Source organism: Balaenoptera ricei, chromosome 16, assembly GCF_028023285.1.
Source record: "Balaenoptera ricei isolate mBalRic1 chromosome 16, mBalRic1.hap2, whole genome shotgun sequence".
NCBI classification, from domain to species: domain Eukaryota; kingdom Metazoa; phylum Chordata; class Mammalia; order Artiodactyla; family Balaenopteridae; genus Balaenoptera; species Balaenoptera ricei.
The window spans coordinates 26083843-26099804 of NC_082654.1; the positions used below are offsets into that span (position 1 = coordinate 26083843).

The 15962-nt window shown below is 35.8% G+C and overlaps 1 protein-coding gene across 1 annotated transcript in view; it reads left to right on the forward strand.

The window, feature by feature from the left end:
• The window catches only part of PCGF6 (polycomb group ring finger 6), a 33750-nt gene that overhangs the window by 5003 nt on the left and 12785 nt on the right, over positions 1-15962 (forward strand). Inside the window, exon 7 of the mRNA XM_059900361.1 lies at positions 3172-3199. Within this exon, the coding sequence (XP_059756344.1) occupies positions 3172-3199 (28 nt within the window). The remainder of the gene's footprint in view (positions 1-3171; positions 3200-15962) is intronic.

Genomic DNA, 15962 nt, shown 5'->3' on the forward strand with positions numbered 1-15962 from the left:
GAAAATGTTGATAGCAGTTGCTTCTAGAAAAGGGCACTGGAGTGTATGAGTATAGGATTGGAAAAAGTCTTACTTTTCATTGTATTTGACTTTTTACCATGTAACTTGATTTTTAGTAAGTCTAGTTAATTAAAATTTGAAAATTGAAAGGAATTTATATTTCTAAAAAAAATATTTTCGGGAAATGTAACCTTTTCCACTAACGCACAGTTGGAACTGACAGTTTTTTTTATACCTTTTTTGAAAAGTGGCAGTAATGCAAAGATGGCAAATATGTGACAAGTGTGCTACATTACCTCTGTCTGTCCAAAGGAGAAATCAATACTTAATCATGGCAGGCTTTCCTAATGAGTGAGACTTGAGTACTGTGGTCAAAGCAGTCATTACCACTTACTGGAGTTGTTACATTGTTAACACATTCCCTGCTGTAGAAAAAAAGAGCCCTCACTTGGAATAAGAACATCTCTATTTAAGTCCTAGCTCCTTTGTTATATAGCTTTGTAAAATTGAGCTAATCGCTTTCTGTTTATTCATAAGATGTTTATTAAGATCCTGCTGTGTACCAGCACAGCCCTCTGCTAGCTGCTGGGAATGTAATTGGAATAAGTCAGCCATGGCCCTTGCCCTCATGGAACTTGTATTTTTAACATCTCAGAGCTTCAGCTTCCCTATCTGTAAAACAAGAGAATTGAACCTTATATGTTGATGATTATGATGAGTAGTCTGTCTACGTCATAAAATAGTCTTTTATCTGTTTTCAAATGGTTATGGGGAAGAAAGCTTCCACTGTGGCAAAGAGTCCTTTTGAAGAAGTCGCCAGTTCTCAGAGTTAAATTCCCACATGTTTACTACATTGAAAAGCTTGGTGTTACCACTGAAGTCAGGCTACTGAGGGTAACCCATAGGAAGCTCTTTCATGGCAGGACAAATGGCAGGTGAGTTTTAACCTGATGCAAGTACAAGGGCAAATTTGGTCCAGCTGGTGACCCTGCTTGAATTGGATTAGCAAAAATCCTGAGGTAGGTTCAGACTGTGGAAGTGATTTTTCAACCACTGGAATGAATATGAGATTCCCCGCCCCCCTAAATTTGGTATGCATGTTTTGTGATCTTAAGATAGTCCTGTATAGTACTTCTCCTTTTTGCTCTTCAGTTTCTACGTGTAAAGTAGAAGATTATAAAAAGAAATAACTTTAGGCAGTATAGTGTATATAGAAAGAGCATAGACTTTGAAGAGTGTAACTCAAGGTATGTAACCCCTAGGATGTAGCTTAACTTCTCTGATCATCAAATTCCATATTTCTAAATTGGGGATTATAATACCAACTCACAGGATTGTTACAAGAATCAACATATGGTATTCCTAACATGTCTAAACTATTATCAGTATATGAATATTGAAATAGTGCAGGGTCATTCAGAAATAAAGGTTAAAGTAGTCTGTGGTGCTGTAATGTGTACAACATCTGCCTAGTAAAGAAAATGGACTCACATGAAATAAGTGTATGAGAGAAGATATGGCAAAAACTTAATGCAATCTTAAACTCAGTGGTGTTTAGTAAACCAGGGAGGTGCTATCCCACTGTATGCTATGTTATCCAACTGGGGTCTGATGTTCAGCTCTAGGCACTACATTTTAAGAGAGATGTTAGTAAATTGAGGTGTAATCAGAATAGTAAAAGGTGTGAAAACCATGTCATGTGTAGTAGCAGAAAGATTGAATCTAATTCACAAGAGTACCAAAAGGCAAAACTAGGACCAATAGGTGTAAGTTACAGGGAGAAACATATTTGATTCAGTGCAAGCAAGCAATATCTAACAACGTTTCCCACAAATGGAATGAACCGACTTGTAAGTTAAGAAGCTATCTCTTTAGATATTCAAGCAGAAGCCAGATACCCATATATCATGGATTCTATAGAGATAATTCTTATAATGAAAAAGATATTTTATTTATTTATTTATTTTGGCTGCGCAGCTTGCAGGATCTTAGTTCCCCAACCAGGGATCGACTTGCGTCCTTGGCAGTGAAAGCACGGAGTCCTAACCACTGAACCACCAGGGAATTCACGAGGATATTTTATTTTGTAACTCTTAAGATATTATAATCCTAGATTTACATCTATATATAATGTGTATACATAAATTATGTTTTATGCTTGTCAATATAACATATTCTATAAATAGATATGTATACTATCTATATTGTATATTAATATATTTCTCTATATTTGTATTATAAGAATACTCTAGATGATGCAATCGTGATCTTACCTGTTCTTCACAACATGATAGGGAAGAAAGAATGTGAGCTTTGGGAATTCCCTGGCGGTCCAGTGGTTAGGACTCGACGCTTTCACTGCCCTGGCCCAGGTTCAATCTCTGGTCAGGGGAACTAAGATCCAGTGCAGCATCGCCGAAAAAAACAAAGAATGGACTTTGATATGTATACCCGTGTTTGAAACCCAGCTTTATTACTTACTAGCTGTGTGACCTTAAGCAAGTTATTCAGCCTCTCTGAGCTTAATTTTCCTTATCTGTAGAATGGTGATTCTAATGCCTGACTTAAAGGGCTACTGTGAGAACTGAATGAAAAACATGCATAATATATGAAGACCTAATATAATGCCTGGTGCATAGTAGATGGTCAAAAAAAGTTTGTTCCTTGTCTCCTCATGATATAAAAGTAATTGATTTAACCAAGAAATCTCTTTGTACTTTTAGGGGAAAAGCAAACTGAGTAAATCATGCCCAGGTGATTATGTTACAAGTAAAACAACAGGAAATGTAGCAGCTTTCTTGTAAGGACTCTGTCTTGTAAACGTTGCTATCAAGAAAAAAACACATTAATTATGACAGAAAAAAAAGAAGTTTTACTTTAAGCTAGAAAATGTTAGGATGCTACATGTGGGGGAAATATAAATATTAATAGTATACTTTTAACTCCTGGAAGTAAATGTACAAAGCAATGTAAAATACTGTATAAAACTGCCTTTGCCTTACCACTAGGTGGCAGATATGACAATTAACTACATTTGTTTATTTCATAAAGGGTTAGGTGACCGTGTTTTAAAATTGATGTTCCTCAAATATGTGTATTTATATTATTTTTCTGTGTTATATAATTAAACATATAGTTCAAAAATTGATTAATTTTGCTTTCGTTTTTCAGTGCTAATGAAGGCACAGGACATTTTAAGGTATTTTACTTTTATTTTTCATTTACTTTACAAGAGGACCCTGTAGCACACAGATTTAACATTAGCAGTCATATGGAGACTGTCTTCGATTACAGTCTATAAAATTTGTTCTATAAATAAAACTTGTTGAAATATGAAGTACATTCAGTAATGCTCTCTTATAATAGGTTTATGAGAAAAGAGTTATTAAGTAGGGATTTGTTATTCAGAACAGTGGTCTAAGGAAAAATAAGTGAGTAATTTTTAGAACTGAAACCAAATGCTGTGTTAATTAGGTGATTAAAAAAATGTTTCAAAGCATTTTTTGCATATTTGGCATTTAGAGTTAAATATGAGCTTAAAATTTCATTTGCATGTAACATCTTTGGTTGAAGTTAGCCTGCCCCAACTTGTTACTTCAATCATTTACTGAAACTTTAAAGGTAAGAATGAACTCTTTTGTAACATAAGTTCAGAGTTGTCTTAAAGGCTTCAGTATCACAGGTGCCATTTTACACAGTGTTGCTCCTATAGTATGAGTCGTTCAGGAAAAGGCGACTTTTTTAAAAGGGGTAAATCAGGCCTATAGTTACTTGGGATTATAAATATATAAGGAAATAGCTGACTTTGATCATCTGCTTAGATTTTCAGTGACTGTCAAAGTCTATACTAAAATATGGGTGAATTATACCTGGTTGGGCATAGTGTTTTGTTTTGTGACTATAATGGCTTAGGGAACATGAGTTGAAGCATAGGAATAAATGAGTACTTTTCTGGATGAAGTATATTATAGGTTTTTCCCAGAGATCATTGTGATGGAGGGAATGCAGTGTTAGGTTTGGTAACTTTTTACCTCTTCTAAGTTGTAAAATACCAAACTTATGGTGATTAACTTTAGGAAGTCCTTTCATAGCGTGCTGGGTGGGAAAGTAGCATATAAGTTTCTATATGGGACAAGTATAGAGTCATATGCTCCTAGAGTTCACTGAAGACACCTGTCCAGTGACCTGTAGTAGCCAGACGAGCCAACAGAGTATAAAAATCTCGTGAAGAAAGAACTAAAAATTAAATTAAAATATTAGCCTGTTGCTTCCGCGAAAGCACATATGCGCTTAGAATATTTATGTAGTTCTGATCCTCATACATCAAAAAAATATGACACTACCACCTATGAAGTGTTCTTGCCAAAAGAAATGTGAAGCTGATCATACCCCTAGATTACTAATTTACAGGAAATCCAGTGGACACAGGAACTTATTAAATTTCTCTGTAAGAATATATAATAGGACTTCCCTGGTGGCACAGTGGTTAAGAATCCGCCTGCCAATGCAGAGGACATGGGTTCGAGCCCTGGTCCGGGAAGATCCCACATGCCGCGGAGCAGCTAAGCCCGTGTGCCACAACTGTTGAGCCTGTGCTATAGAGCCCGCGAGCCACAACTACTGAACCCGTATGCCACAACTACTGAAGCCCGCGCACCTAGAGCCTGTGCTCTGCAACAAGAGAAGCCACCGCCATGAGAAGCCCGTGCACTGCACTGAAGAGTAGCCCCCTCTCGCAGCAACTAGAGAAAGTCCGCGCGCAGCAACGATGAACCAACGCAACCAAAAATAAATAAATAAATAAAATATTTAAAAAAAAAAAAAAAAGAATATATAATAAGCCAAATCTAGACAGTGGAAAACTGCAGGACAAACAGTTCTGTTTCTTCAGCAAATAAGAGGGAAAGACGTAAAGAGGGAACATGTAGATAGAACATACTGATTAAAAGAGACTCAAGGGACATCAGTGTATGGCGTTTATTTGGATTGGATTTGAAAATAAACTAAAAAATTTATGAGGTGATAGCCCCAAACTGTAAGTAACCCAAATATCCATCAACTGATGAATGGGTACACCAAATATGATATATCCATACAATGGAATAGTATTTGGCATTAAAAAGGAATGAAATATTGATACATGCTACAACCTGGATGAACCTTGAAGACATGTTAAGTGAAAGAATCCAGACACCCAAAGACCATGTTATATGATGTCATTTATATGAAATGTCCAATATAGGCAAAAGCATAGAGAAAGGAAGTAGATTAGTGGTTGCCAGAGGCTTGGGGGAGAGGGGAAATTGGGAGTGATTACTAATTGGTATGGATTTCTTTTTGGGTGATGAAAATGTTCTGAAATTAGATAATGGTGATAGTTGCACAACTTTATAGATGTACTAAAAACCATTGAATTGTATACTTTAAAATGGTGAATTTAATGATATGTGAATTATATCTCAATAAAGCTGTTAAATTTTAAAAAACAAGCCAAAATCCAATAGAAATTTCAAATAGAAGCATTGTTTGTAGTATATTTAGTGTATACATTTGAGAATACAAAAATATATCTGATAAAAATAATATATGCATAAATTAGAATTTTAGCTTGAGTCCATCACTGGTTATTATATTTTGTGTGTGAAATCTTTGTTTTATTTTTATTCTCTCTGTAATGACAACCCTAAAAATAATAAAATCATTTTCTACTAGGTAAGAAAATTGAGATGGTGAAATTTGTACATTTACTGTCTATTTTCTGATATCAAGGAATTTTAAAGTATGATAGTGGTATTATGTTTTTAAAAAGAGTTCTTATTTTTTAGAGATACATACTGAAGTATTTACAAATGAAATGATGTGTCTGGGGTTTGCTTCAAAACAAAACTGGGGAATGGGGGCCAGGAAGCATTTGGGGTAGGAAATGGGTGGGGTATATTTAAAACAAGATTGGCTTTGAGTTGATAAAGCTAGGTTTATAGAAGTGTATTATACTGTTCTTATAGTTTTGAGGCATTAAGTTTTCAGTGTTAACTAATGATACTGATGTTACTTTGCAGGCTTATGTCTATAAGAGGTAATGAATATATTGTTTTAGAAACAAATGATCCTCTTTCTGCATATTTTGACTATTTTTACTTTGCTAAAACAGTCTTTTTTTAATATTTTCTTAGCTAACACATTGGCAATCTTAACATTTTTCTTTTAATTCTGTATTTATAAGGGAGTTCTAGTTATAGCTTTTGATATTATAGCTCAGTATTCTCTACTACTTAAAAAGCTGTTTTTATACCTTGTCTTTTATTTATTGTTCAAATAAATATGTCTGACTAGGATGATGCCTAGTTAAACTATTCACCATGTACACTTATGGCATGAAAATCATAAAGTCTGTTTGCTACATTTAATTTAAAAGTGTTTCACTAAGCAGTAATGTAGTTGAGAAAATTTTTTCTTTAACTTTTAATTATGAAAGTGTTTAAACGTACTGAAGAGTAGACAGAACAGAACCTCCATGCATCCATCACACAGCTTTGCCAATTAACTAATGACCAATTTAATTTCTTTTATACCTCCATCCACTTCCCTTCTTTCTTTTTTTTTTGGCCTTGCCACACGGCTTATGGGATCTCACTTCCCCGCCAGCGATTGAACCCGGGCCACAGCAGTGAAAGCGCCAAATCCTAACTACTAGGCCACCAGGGAATTCCCACACTTCCTTTCTTTCTTTCTTTCTTTCTTTCTTTCTTTTTTTTAAATTTATTTTTATTTATTTTTGGCTGTGGTGGGTCTTCTTTGCTGCATGTGGGCTTTCTCTAGTTGTGGCGAGTGGGGGCTACTCTTCGTTGCGGTGCACGTGCTTCTCATTGCAGTTGCTTCTCTTGTTGCAGAGCATGGGCTCTAGGTGCATGGGCTTCAGTAGTTGTGGGTCACGGGCTCTAGAGTGCAGGCTCAGTAGTTGTGGTGCATGGGCTTATTTGCTTCCTGGCGTGTGGGATCTTCCCGGACCAGGGGTCGAACCCGTGTCCCCTGCATTGGCAGGCGGATTCTTTTTTTTTTTTTTTTAATTTATTTATTTTTTATTTTTATTTTTGGCTGCGTTGGATCTTTGTTGCTGTGCGTGGGCTTTCTCTGGTTGTGGCGAGCAGAGGCTACTCTTTGTTGCGTTGCGCGGGCTTCTCATTGCAGTGTCTTCTCTTGTTGCGGAGCATGGGCTCTAGGGGCGCGGGCTTCAGTAGCTGTGGCTCACAGGCTCAGCAGTTGTGACACGCGAGCTCTAGAGCGCAGGCTCAGTAGTTGTGGCGCACAGGCTTAGTTGCTCTGCGGCATGTGGGATCTTCCCGGGCCAGGGCTCGAACCCGTGTCCCCTGCATTGGCAGGCGGATTCTTAACCACTGTGCCACCAGGGAAGTCCCTTCTTTCTAATATTATTCTGAAAGAAATCCCTGGCATTTTGCCATTTCATCTGTAAAGTGTTTCAGTACTCTTAAAAGATGAGTCTCTTTTTTTAATGACCACGTAGCATACCAAAAAAAGTTACAAAATGTCAGTGTTGAGAAAGATAAAAATAAAGTGACAGACCTATTCTACATTAAAGGAGATTACAGAAACATGACAACAAAATGCAGTGTGTAATCCTTCATTAGATTCTGGATTGAAATAAGAACAACTTGTAAAGGACGTTATTAGGACAACTGGAGAAATTTGAATTTGGGCCCATTTAGATAATTGCATTGTATTAATGTTATAAATTTCCTGATAATTATATTGTAGTTATAGAGGAGAGTCCCTTTATTCTGAGATGATAACTGCTGGTATATTTAGGGGTTAAATATCTCAATGTCTGCAAGTAACTTAAATAATAAATGTACACGTATATACACACATATTACATTGGAAGAGATGAAGCAAATATAGCAATATGTTAATCATTTGTAAAGTAGGTGAAGGCTATCTGGATCTTCATTTACTAGTCTTGTAACTTCTTTGTAAGTTTGTGATTTTTCAAAAGGTTGAAGGTGGCGAATAAAAAGAAAATAAGTTTCTTACCAAATATCTAGTCAGTGTACAAGTTTTTATCTCAATCGTAGTGGGTGTTTTGTTTTTTTAACATCGTAAATCAGGAGCCAGATAATGTTCATACATTGTGATTGGTTGATAGGTTTTTAAGTCTGTAAGTTTTCTGTTTCTTTTTTCTTGCAATTCATTGTTGACAAAGCTGGGTCATTTGTACTATAGTTTCCTACAGATTGGGTTTTGATGTTGCATCTCTGTGCTATGATTTAACATGTTCTTCTGTCCTCTGTCTTTCCCATAAACTAGTAGTTAAGTCTGAGTGTTAATCAGACAGGTTTGATTTGAGGGGACCAAGAATACTTCATAGGTGGTGGTGTTTTTGTCCATCTGGAGGCACATTAATGTCTGGTTGTTTGTGTCTTTGTATTATTAGCAACAATTGGTACTCGATGTCTAAGCCCATTAACTTAATAGGGTTTGGAAAATGATGCTGTCATTCCGACTTTTATTAAAATACTTCAATAATGAGAAACTTCTATTTGATTAGCCAGTGGTACCATTCATATAGGAAAGAAAGAGTAAATGCTGATTCTTTCCCTTGACTTACAAGGTTCAAAATAATGAGTTGGTTCATTAACATGCTCCGGTCATAATCAATTAGGTATTTTTGTTTTTGTTTTTACTTTAATATGAACTCATGCATTTAAATATATTTGTGGTTTAAACCCATTTTAATTATTATCTTTATTGATGTTCAAATTGTCTTATCATAGATAATCATGGTCTATAATAGCTTCCTTGCTATCTGATATGACAAGATGTTCCATGCTCAACTCGTACATCTCTTGCCCCAGACACAGAATCTGTTATTTCTCCAAGGTGTCTTTTGGTGGTATTTCAAATTCACCATCTGGTTGCTAGGGATTTACCTTGCGACTGGGTTGGTAACTATTTTCAGTTGACAGAGGTAGGAATTTTTTCAAGGTAAAATGAGTTGATACCATCTTTTTAAAAGATATTGGGTTGGCCAAAAAGTTCACTTGGAAAAACACGACCAAACTTCTTGGCTGACCCAATATTTTTAGTGGTATGCATTTTCTATAGTCAGAAAATAACAATGTCTCTTAAATCTCCCTATAGATTCTACCTTATTGTTTCAACTTTCTTCTCAAATTGACCTTTTGTGTTATAGATGGTGGGGAAGATTGCTGTGCTTAATTTCAAAGAAGTAAAATTCTTCTGTGGAATTTTTCTTTCCTGTTTATATGCAGATGGTAGGAGGCTATTAGATGCAGCAGGAAAAAAAAAATGAGTTGACCATTTAGGTGAGAACCTGCTTTGTAGCCTTAAGAAAAAAAAAAAAAGGCAAAAAACAAAAAAAACAAATTGTTAAAAAAGCTGGATCTGAATTATATCAGAAAAAAATTCTGTTAACTTGTGAGCCTGGGGTATGAAGACTAAGGTTAACCACGTGAGAACCCAACTTTGAAAGCCAAGACCAATGTTTTTCTTTCAGATACTGGCAGATCTCATAATTCTGTTCTGGGTGGTCTAAAAAGTACAGTATTGATAACTTTAGCTAAGTTGGATTAATCTTAATAAACACTTGGGGTGAAGTGCTCACCAAGAACTAGAAATGATGAATATTGAATTGTCCTCTGTTGGTATACCTGAAGCCTACTATTGAGATGGTAAGCCCCAGAAATTGACCTTCAGAAATGCACTGGTTGCCAGGCATTTAGCATCTAGCTAGATTACCCAGGCATCTAGCTAGATTACCCAGAATAGCAGCTTCTCAAGGCACGTGATGGGATTCTCATGGTAATCAGGCAGTGCCACCTACAATGCGGTACCTTCATCAAGACTTCACCTGGAGGAGCACTGCTGTATCTACTCCTTAGTGAGAAAGACTGCCTTAGATTTTCAAGATGATTCTTAAACCTGCGTTAAAAGAACACGAACCTTTGCCATTTTTGTCTAGATTATATCAGTATCCATGATGACAACTAGGTCCTCTAATTAGATTCCTTTACATAAAGAACAGAATAAATCAATACACTAGTAATAACTAAGTACTTACTATGTGCCAGGAATTATTAATAGTTATTTACATATATGAACACACTTTCCTTATGATAATTCTATGAGGTAGGTGCTATTAGTATCTCTATTTTAACAATACAAATGGGGAAATGGAGACACAGAAGCGTTTAGCAACTTGTCCAAAGACTTGCAGCTAGAAAATGGCAGAACCAGGGTTTAAACCCAGGCAGTCTGTCTCTGGAATATCTGCACTTAACATGCTATCTGCTGCACTGTGGTAATAAGGGATAGATCTATTGTTAGGAAAGTTCTTAAGAAACCAAATTACAGATAAGAGAGCTGAGTGCTGTTACATGGAAGAAATGTGTGCCTAACCTGCCTGGGTCCTCTTGGTAGCAATTCGGGGCTCCCTCTCTGCTAGTGCTAGAAAAACATTGTTCACGTTTTCCTAAAAGGTACCCTTTTAGTTCTTATTACCCCAGCTTTTCATTTTTATTAATAGTAGTATCCTTAAAATTGCCTCAGAGAGAGAGTGGCTAGGTAAGCATTAGTTTCTACTTTGAAACCCTATGGTCTCTGTACCTATCACCTTAGACCGTTGGATCAGATTCCAGCCATATACGTCTAGATGTTAATCTTTTTATTTTCTACTTTTATTTTTTTATTTTATTTTATTTTATTTTTAAATTAATTAATTAATTAATATTTTGGCTGTGTTGGGTCTTCGTTTCTGTGCGAGGGCTTTTTCTTTTTCTTTTTTTTTTTTTTTTTTTTAATGTCTGAAACATTTATATTAACATATTTCCATACATATTTCCATACAAGTACAAATATAAGATTTTTAGAAATTTCATGTAATGTCTGAAACATTTATATTAACATATTTCCATACATATTTCCATACAAATACAAATATGATTTTTAGAAATTTCATGTAATGTCTGAAACATTTATATCAACATATTTCCATACATATTTCCATACAAATACAAATATAAGATTTTTAGAAATTTCATGTAATGTCTGAAACATTTATATTAACATGTTTCCATACAAATAACCCAATGAAAGTTTAGTATTAGTTGTTTTGTTTGTTTTTTTATACTGCAGGTTCTTATTAGGCATCAGTTTTATACACATCAGTGTATACATGTCAATCCCAATCGCCCAATTCAGCACACCACCATCCCCACCCCACCGCAGTTTTCCCCCTTTGGTGTCCATATGTCCATTCTCTACATCTGTGTCTCAACTTCTGCCCTGCAAACTGGCTCATCTGTACCATTTTTCTAGGTTCCGCATACATGCATTAATATACGATATTTGTTTTTCTCTTTCTGACTTACTTCACTCTGTATGACAGTCTCTAGATCCATCCACGTCTCAACAAATGACTCAATTTCGTTCCTTTTTATGGCTGAGTAATATTCCATTGTATATATGTACCACATCTTCTTTATCCATTCGTCTGTTGATGGGCATTTAGGTTGCTTCCATGACCTGGCTATTGTAAATAGTGCTGCAATGAACATTCGGGTGCATGTGTCTTTTTGAATTACGGTTTTCTCTGGGTATATGCCCAGTAGTGGGATTGCTGGGTCATATGGTAATTCTATTTTTAGTTTTTTAAGGAACCTCCATATTGTTCTCCATAGTGGCTGTATCAATTTACATTCCCACCAACAGTGCAAGAGGGTTCCCTTTTCACCACACCCTCTCCAGCATTTGTTGTTTGTAGATTTTCTGATGATGCCCATTCTAACAGGAGTGAGGTGATACCTCATTGCAGTTTTGATTTGCATTTCTCTAATAATTAGTGATGTTGAGCATCTTTTCATGTGCTTCGTGGCCATCTGTATGTCTTCTTTGGAGAAATGTCTATTTAGGTCTTCTGCCCATTTTTGGATTGGGGTGTTTGTTTCTTTGATATTGAGCTGAATGAGCTGTTTATATATTTTGGAGATTAATCCTTTGTCCGTTGATTCATTTGCAAATATTTTCTCCCATTCTGAGGGTTGTCTTTTCGTCTTGTTTATGGTTTCCTTTGCTGTGCAAAAGCTTTGAAGTTTCATTAGGTCCCATTTGTTTATTTTTGTTTTTATTTCCATTACTCTAGGAGGTGGATCAAAAAAGATCTTGCTGTGATTTATGTCAAAGAGTGTTCTTCCTATGTTTTCCTCTAAGAGTTTTATAGTGTCCAGTCTTATATTTAGGTCTCTAATCCATTTTGAGTTTATTTTTGTGTATGGTGTTAGGGAGTATTCTAATTTCATTCTTTTACATGTAGCTGTCCAGTTTTCCCAGCACCACTTATTGAAGAGACTGTCTTTTCTCCATTGTATATCTTTGCCTCCTTTGTCATAGATTAGTTGACCATAGGTGCGTGGGTTAATCTCTGGGCTTTCTATCTTGTTCCATTGATCTATGTTTCTGTTTTTGTGCCAGTACCATATTGTCTTGATTACTGTAGCTTTGTAGTATAGTCTGAAGTCAGGGAGTCTGATTCCTCCAGCTCCATTTTTTTGCCTCAAGACTGCTTTGCCTATTCGGGGTCTTTTGTGTCACCATACAAATTTTAAGATGATTTGTTCTAGCTCCGTAAAAAATGCCATTGGTAATTTGATAGGGATTGCATTGAATCTGTAGATTGCTTTGGGTAGTATACTCATTTTCACAATGTTGATTCTTCCAATCCAAGAACATGGTATATCTCTCCATCTGTTGGTATCATCTTTAATTTCTTTCATCAGTGTCTTATAGTTTTCTGCATACAGGTCTTTTGTCTCCCTAGGTAGGTTTATTCCTAGGTATTTTATTCTTTTTGTTGCAATGGTAAATGGGAGTGTTTCCATAATTTCTCTTTCAGATTTTTCATCATTAGTGTATAAGAATGCAAGAGATTTCTGTGCATTAATTTTGTATCCTGCAACTTTACCATATTCATTAATTAGCTCTAGCAGTTTTCTGGTGGCAGTTTTAGGATTCTCTATGTATAGTATCATGTCATCCGCAAACAGTGACAGTTTTACTTCTTCTTTTCCAATTTGTATTCCTTTTATTTCTTTTTCTTCTCTGATTGCCGTGGCTAGGACTTCCAAAACTATGTTGAATAATAGTGGTGAGAGTGGACATCCTTGTCTCGTTCCTGATCTTAGAGGAAATGCTTTCAGTTTTTCACCATTGAGAATGATGTTTGCTGTGGGTTTGTCATATATGGCCTTTATTATGTTGAGGTAGGTTCCCTCTATGCCCACTTTCTGGAGAGTTTTTATCAGAAATGGGTGTTGAATTTTGTCAAAAGCTTTTTCTGCATCTATTGAGATGATCATATGGTTTTTATTCTTCAATTTGTTAATATGGTGTATCACATTGATTGATTTGCGTATATTGAAGAATCCTTGCATCCCTGGGATAAATCCCACTTGATCGTGGTGTATGATCCTTTTAATGTGTTGTTGGATTCTGTTTGCTAGTATTTTGTTGAGGATTTTTGCATCTATATTCATCAGTGATATTGGTCTGTAATTTTCTTTTTTTGTAGTGTCTTTGTCTGGTTTTGGTATCAGGGTGATGGTGGCCTCATAGAATGAGTTTGGGAGTGTTCCTTCCTCTGCAATTTTTTGGAAGAGTTTGAGAAGGATGGGTGTTAGCTCTTCTCTAAATGTTTGATAGAATTCACCTGTGAAGCCATCTGGTCCTGGACTTTTGTTTGTTGGAAGATTTTTAATCACAGTTTCAATTTCATTACTTGTGATTGGTCTGTTCATATTTTCTATTTCTTCCTGGTTCAGTCTTGGAAGGTTATACCTTTCTAAGAATTTGTCCATTTCTTCCAGGTTGTCCATTTTATTGGCATAAAGTTGCTTGTAGTAGTCTCTTAGGATGCTTTGTATTTCTGCAGTGTCTGTTGTAACTTCTCCTTTTTCATTTCTGATTTTATTGATTTGAGTCCTCTCCCTCTTTTTCTTGATGAGTCTGGCTAATGGTTTATCAATTTTGTTTATCTTCTCAAAGAACCAACTTTTAGTTTTATTGATCTTTGCTATTGTTTTCTTTGTTTCTATTTCATTTATTTCTGCTCTGATCTTTATGATTTCTTTCCTTCTGCTAACTTTGGGTTTTGTTTGTTCTTCTTTCTCTAGTTTCTTTAAGTGTAAGGTTAGATTGTTTACTTGAGCTTTTTCTTGTTTCTTTAGGTAGGCTTGTATAGCTATAAACTTCCCTCTTAGAACTGCTTTTGCTGCATCCCATAGGTTTTGGGTCGTCGTGTTTTCATTGTCATTTGTCTCTAGGTATTTTTTGATTTCCTCTTTGATTTCTTCAGTGATCTCTTGGTTATTTAGTAACGTATTGTTTAGCCTCCATGTGTTTGTCCTTTTTACGTTTTTTTCCCTGTAATTCATTTCTAATCTCATAGCGTTGTGGTCAGAAAAGATGCTTGATATGATTTCAATTTTCTTAAATTTACTGAGGCTTGATTTGTGACCCAAGATGTGATCTATCTTGGAGAATGTTCCGTGCGCACTTGAGAAGAACGTGTAATCTGCTGTTTTTGGATGGAATGTCCTATAAATATCAATTAAATCTATCTGGTCTATTGTGTCATTTAAAGCTTCTGTTTCCTTATTTATTTTCATTTTGGATGATCTGTCCATTGGTGTAAGTGAGGTGTTAAAGTCCCCCACTATTATTGTGTTACTGTCGATTTCCTCTTTTATAGCTGTTAGCAGTTGCCTTATGTATTGAGGTGCTCCTATGTTGGGTGCATATATATTTATAATTGTTATATCTTCTTCTTGGATTGATCCCTGGATCATTATGTAGTGTCCTTCCTTGTCTCTTGTAACATTCTTTAATTTAAAGTCTATTTTATCTGATATGAGTATAGCTACTCCAGCTTTCTTTTGATTTCCATTTGCATGGAATATCTTTTTCCATCCCATCACTTTCAGTCTGTATGTGTCCCTAGGTCTAAAGTGGGTCTCTTGTAGACAGCATATATATGGGTCTTGTTTTTGTATCCATTCAGCCAGTCTATGTCTTTTGGTTGGGGCATTTAATCCATTCACGTTTAAGGTAATTATCGATATGTATGTTCCTATGACCATTTTCTTAATTGTTTTGTGTTTGTTTTTGTAGGTCCTTTTCTTCTCTTGTGTTTCCCACTTAGAGAAGTTCCTTTAGCATTTGTTGTAGAGCTGGTTTGGTGGTGCTGAATTCTCTTAGCTTTTGCTTGTCTGTAAAGCTTTTGATTTCTCCATCAAATCTAAATGAGATCCTTGCCGGGTAGAGTAATCTTGGTTGTAGGTTCTTCCCTTTCATCACTTTAAGTATATCATGCCACTCCCTTCTGGCTTGCAGAGTTTCTGCTGAGAAATCAGCTGTTAACCTTATGGGAGTTCCCTTGTATGTTATTTGTCGTTTTTCCCTTGCTGCTTTCAATAATTTTTGTTTGTCTTTAATTTTTGCCACTTTGATTACTATGTGTCTCGGCGTGTTTCTCCTTGGGTTTATCCTGTATGGGACTCTCTGCGCTTCCTGGACTTGGGTGGCTATTTCCTTTCCCATGTTAGGGAAGTTTTCGACTATAATCTCTTCAAATATTTTCTCTGGTCCTTTCTCTCTCTCTTCTCCTTCTGGGACCCCTATAATGCGAATGTTGTTGCGTTTAATGTTATCCCAGAGGTCTCTTAGGCTGTCTTCATTTCTTTTCATTCTTTTTTCTTTAGTCTGTTCCGCAGCAGTGAATTCCATCATTCTGTCTTCCAGGTCACTTATCCGTTCTTCTGCCTCAGTTATTCTGCTATTGATTCCTTCTAGTGTAGTTTTCATTTCAGTTATTGTATTGGTCATCTCTGTTTGTTTGTTCTTTAATTCTTCTAGGTCTTTGTTAATCATTTCTT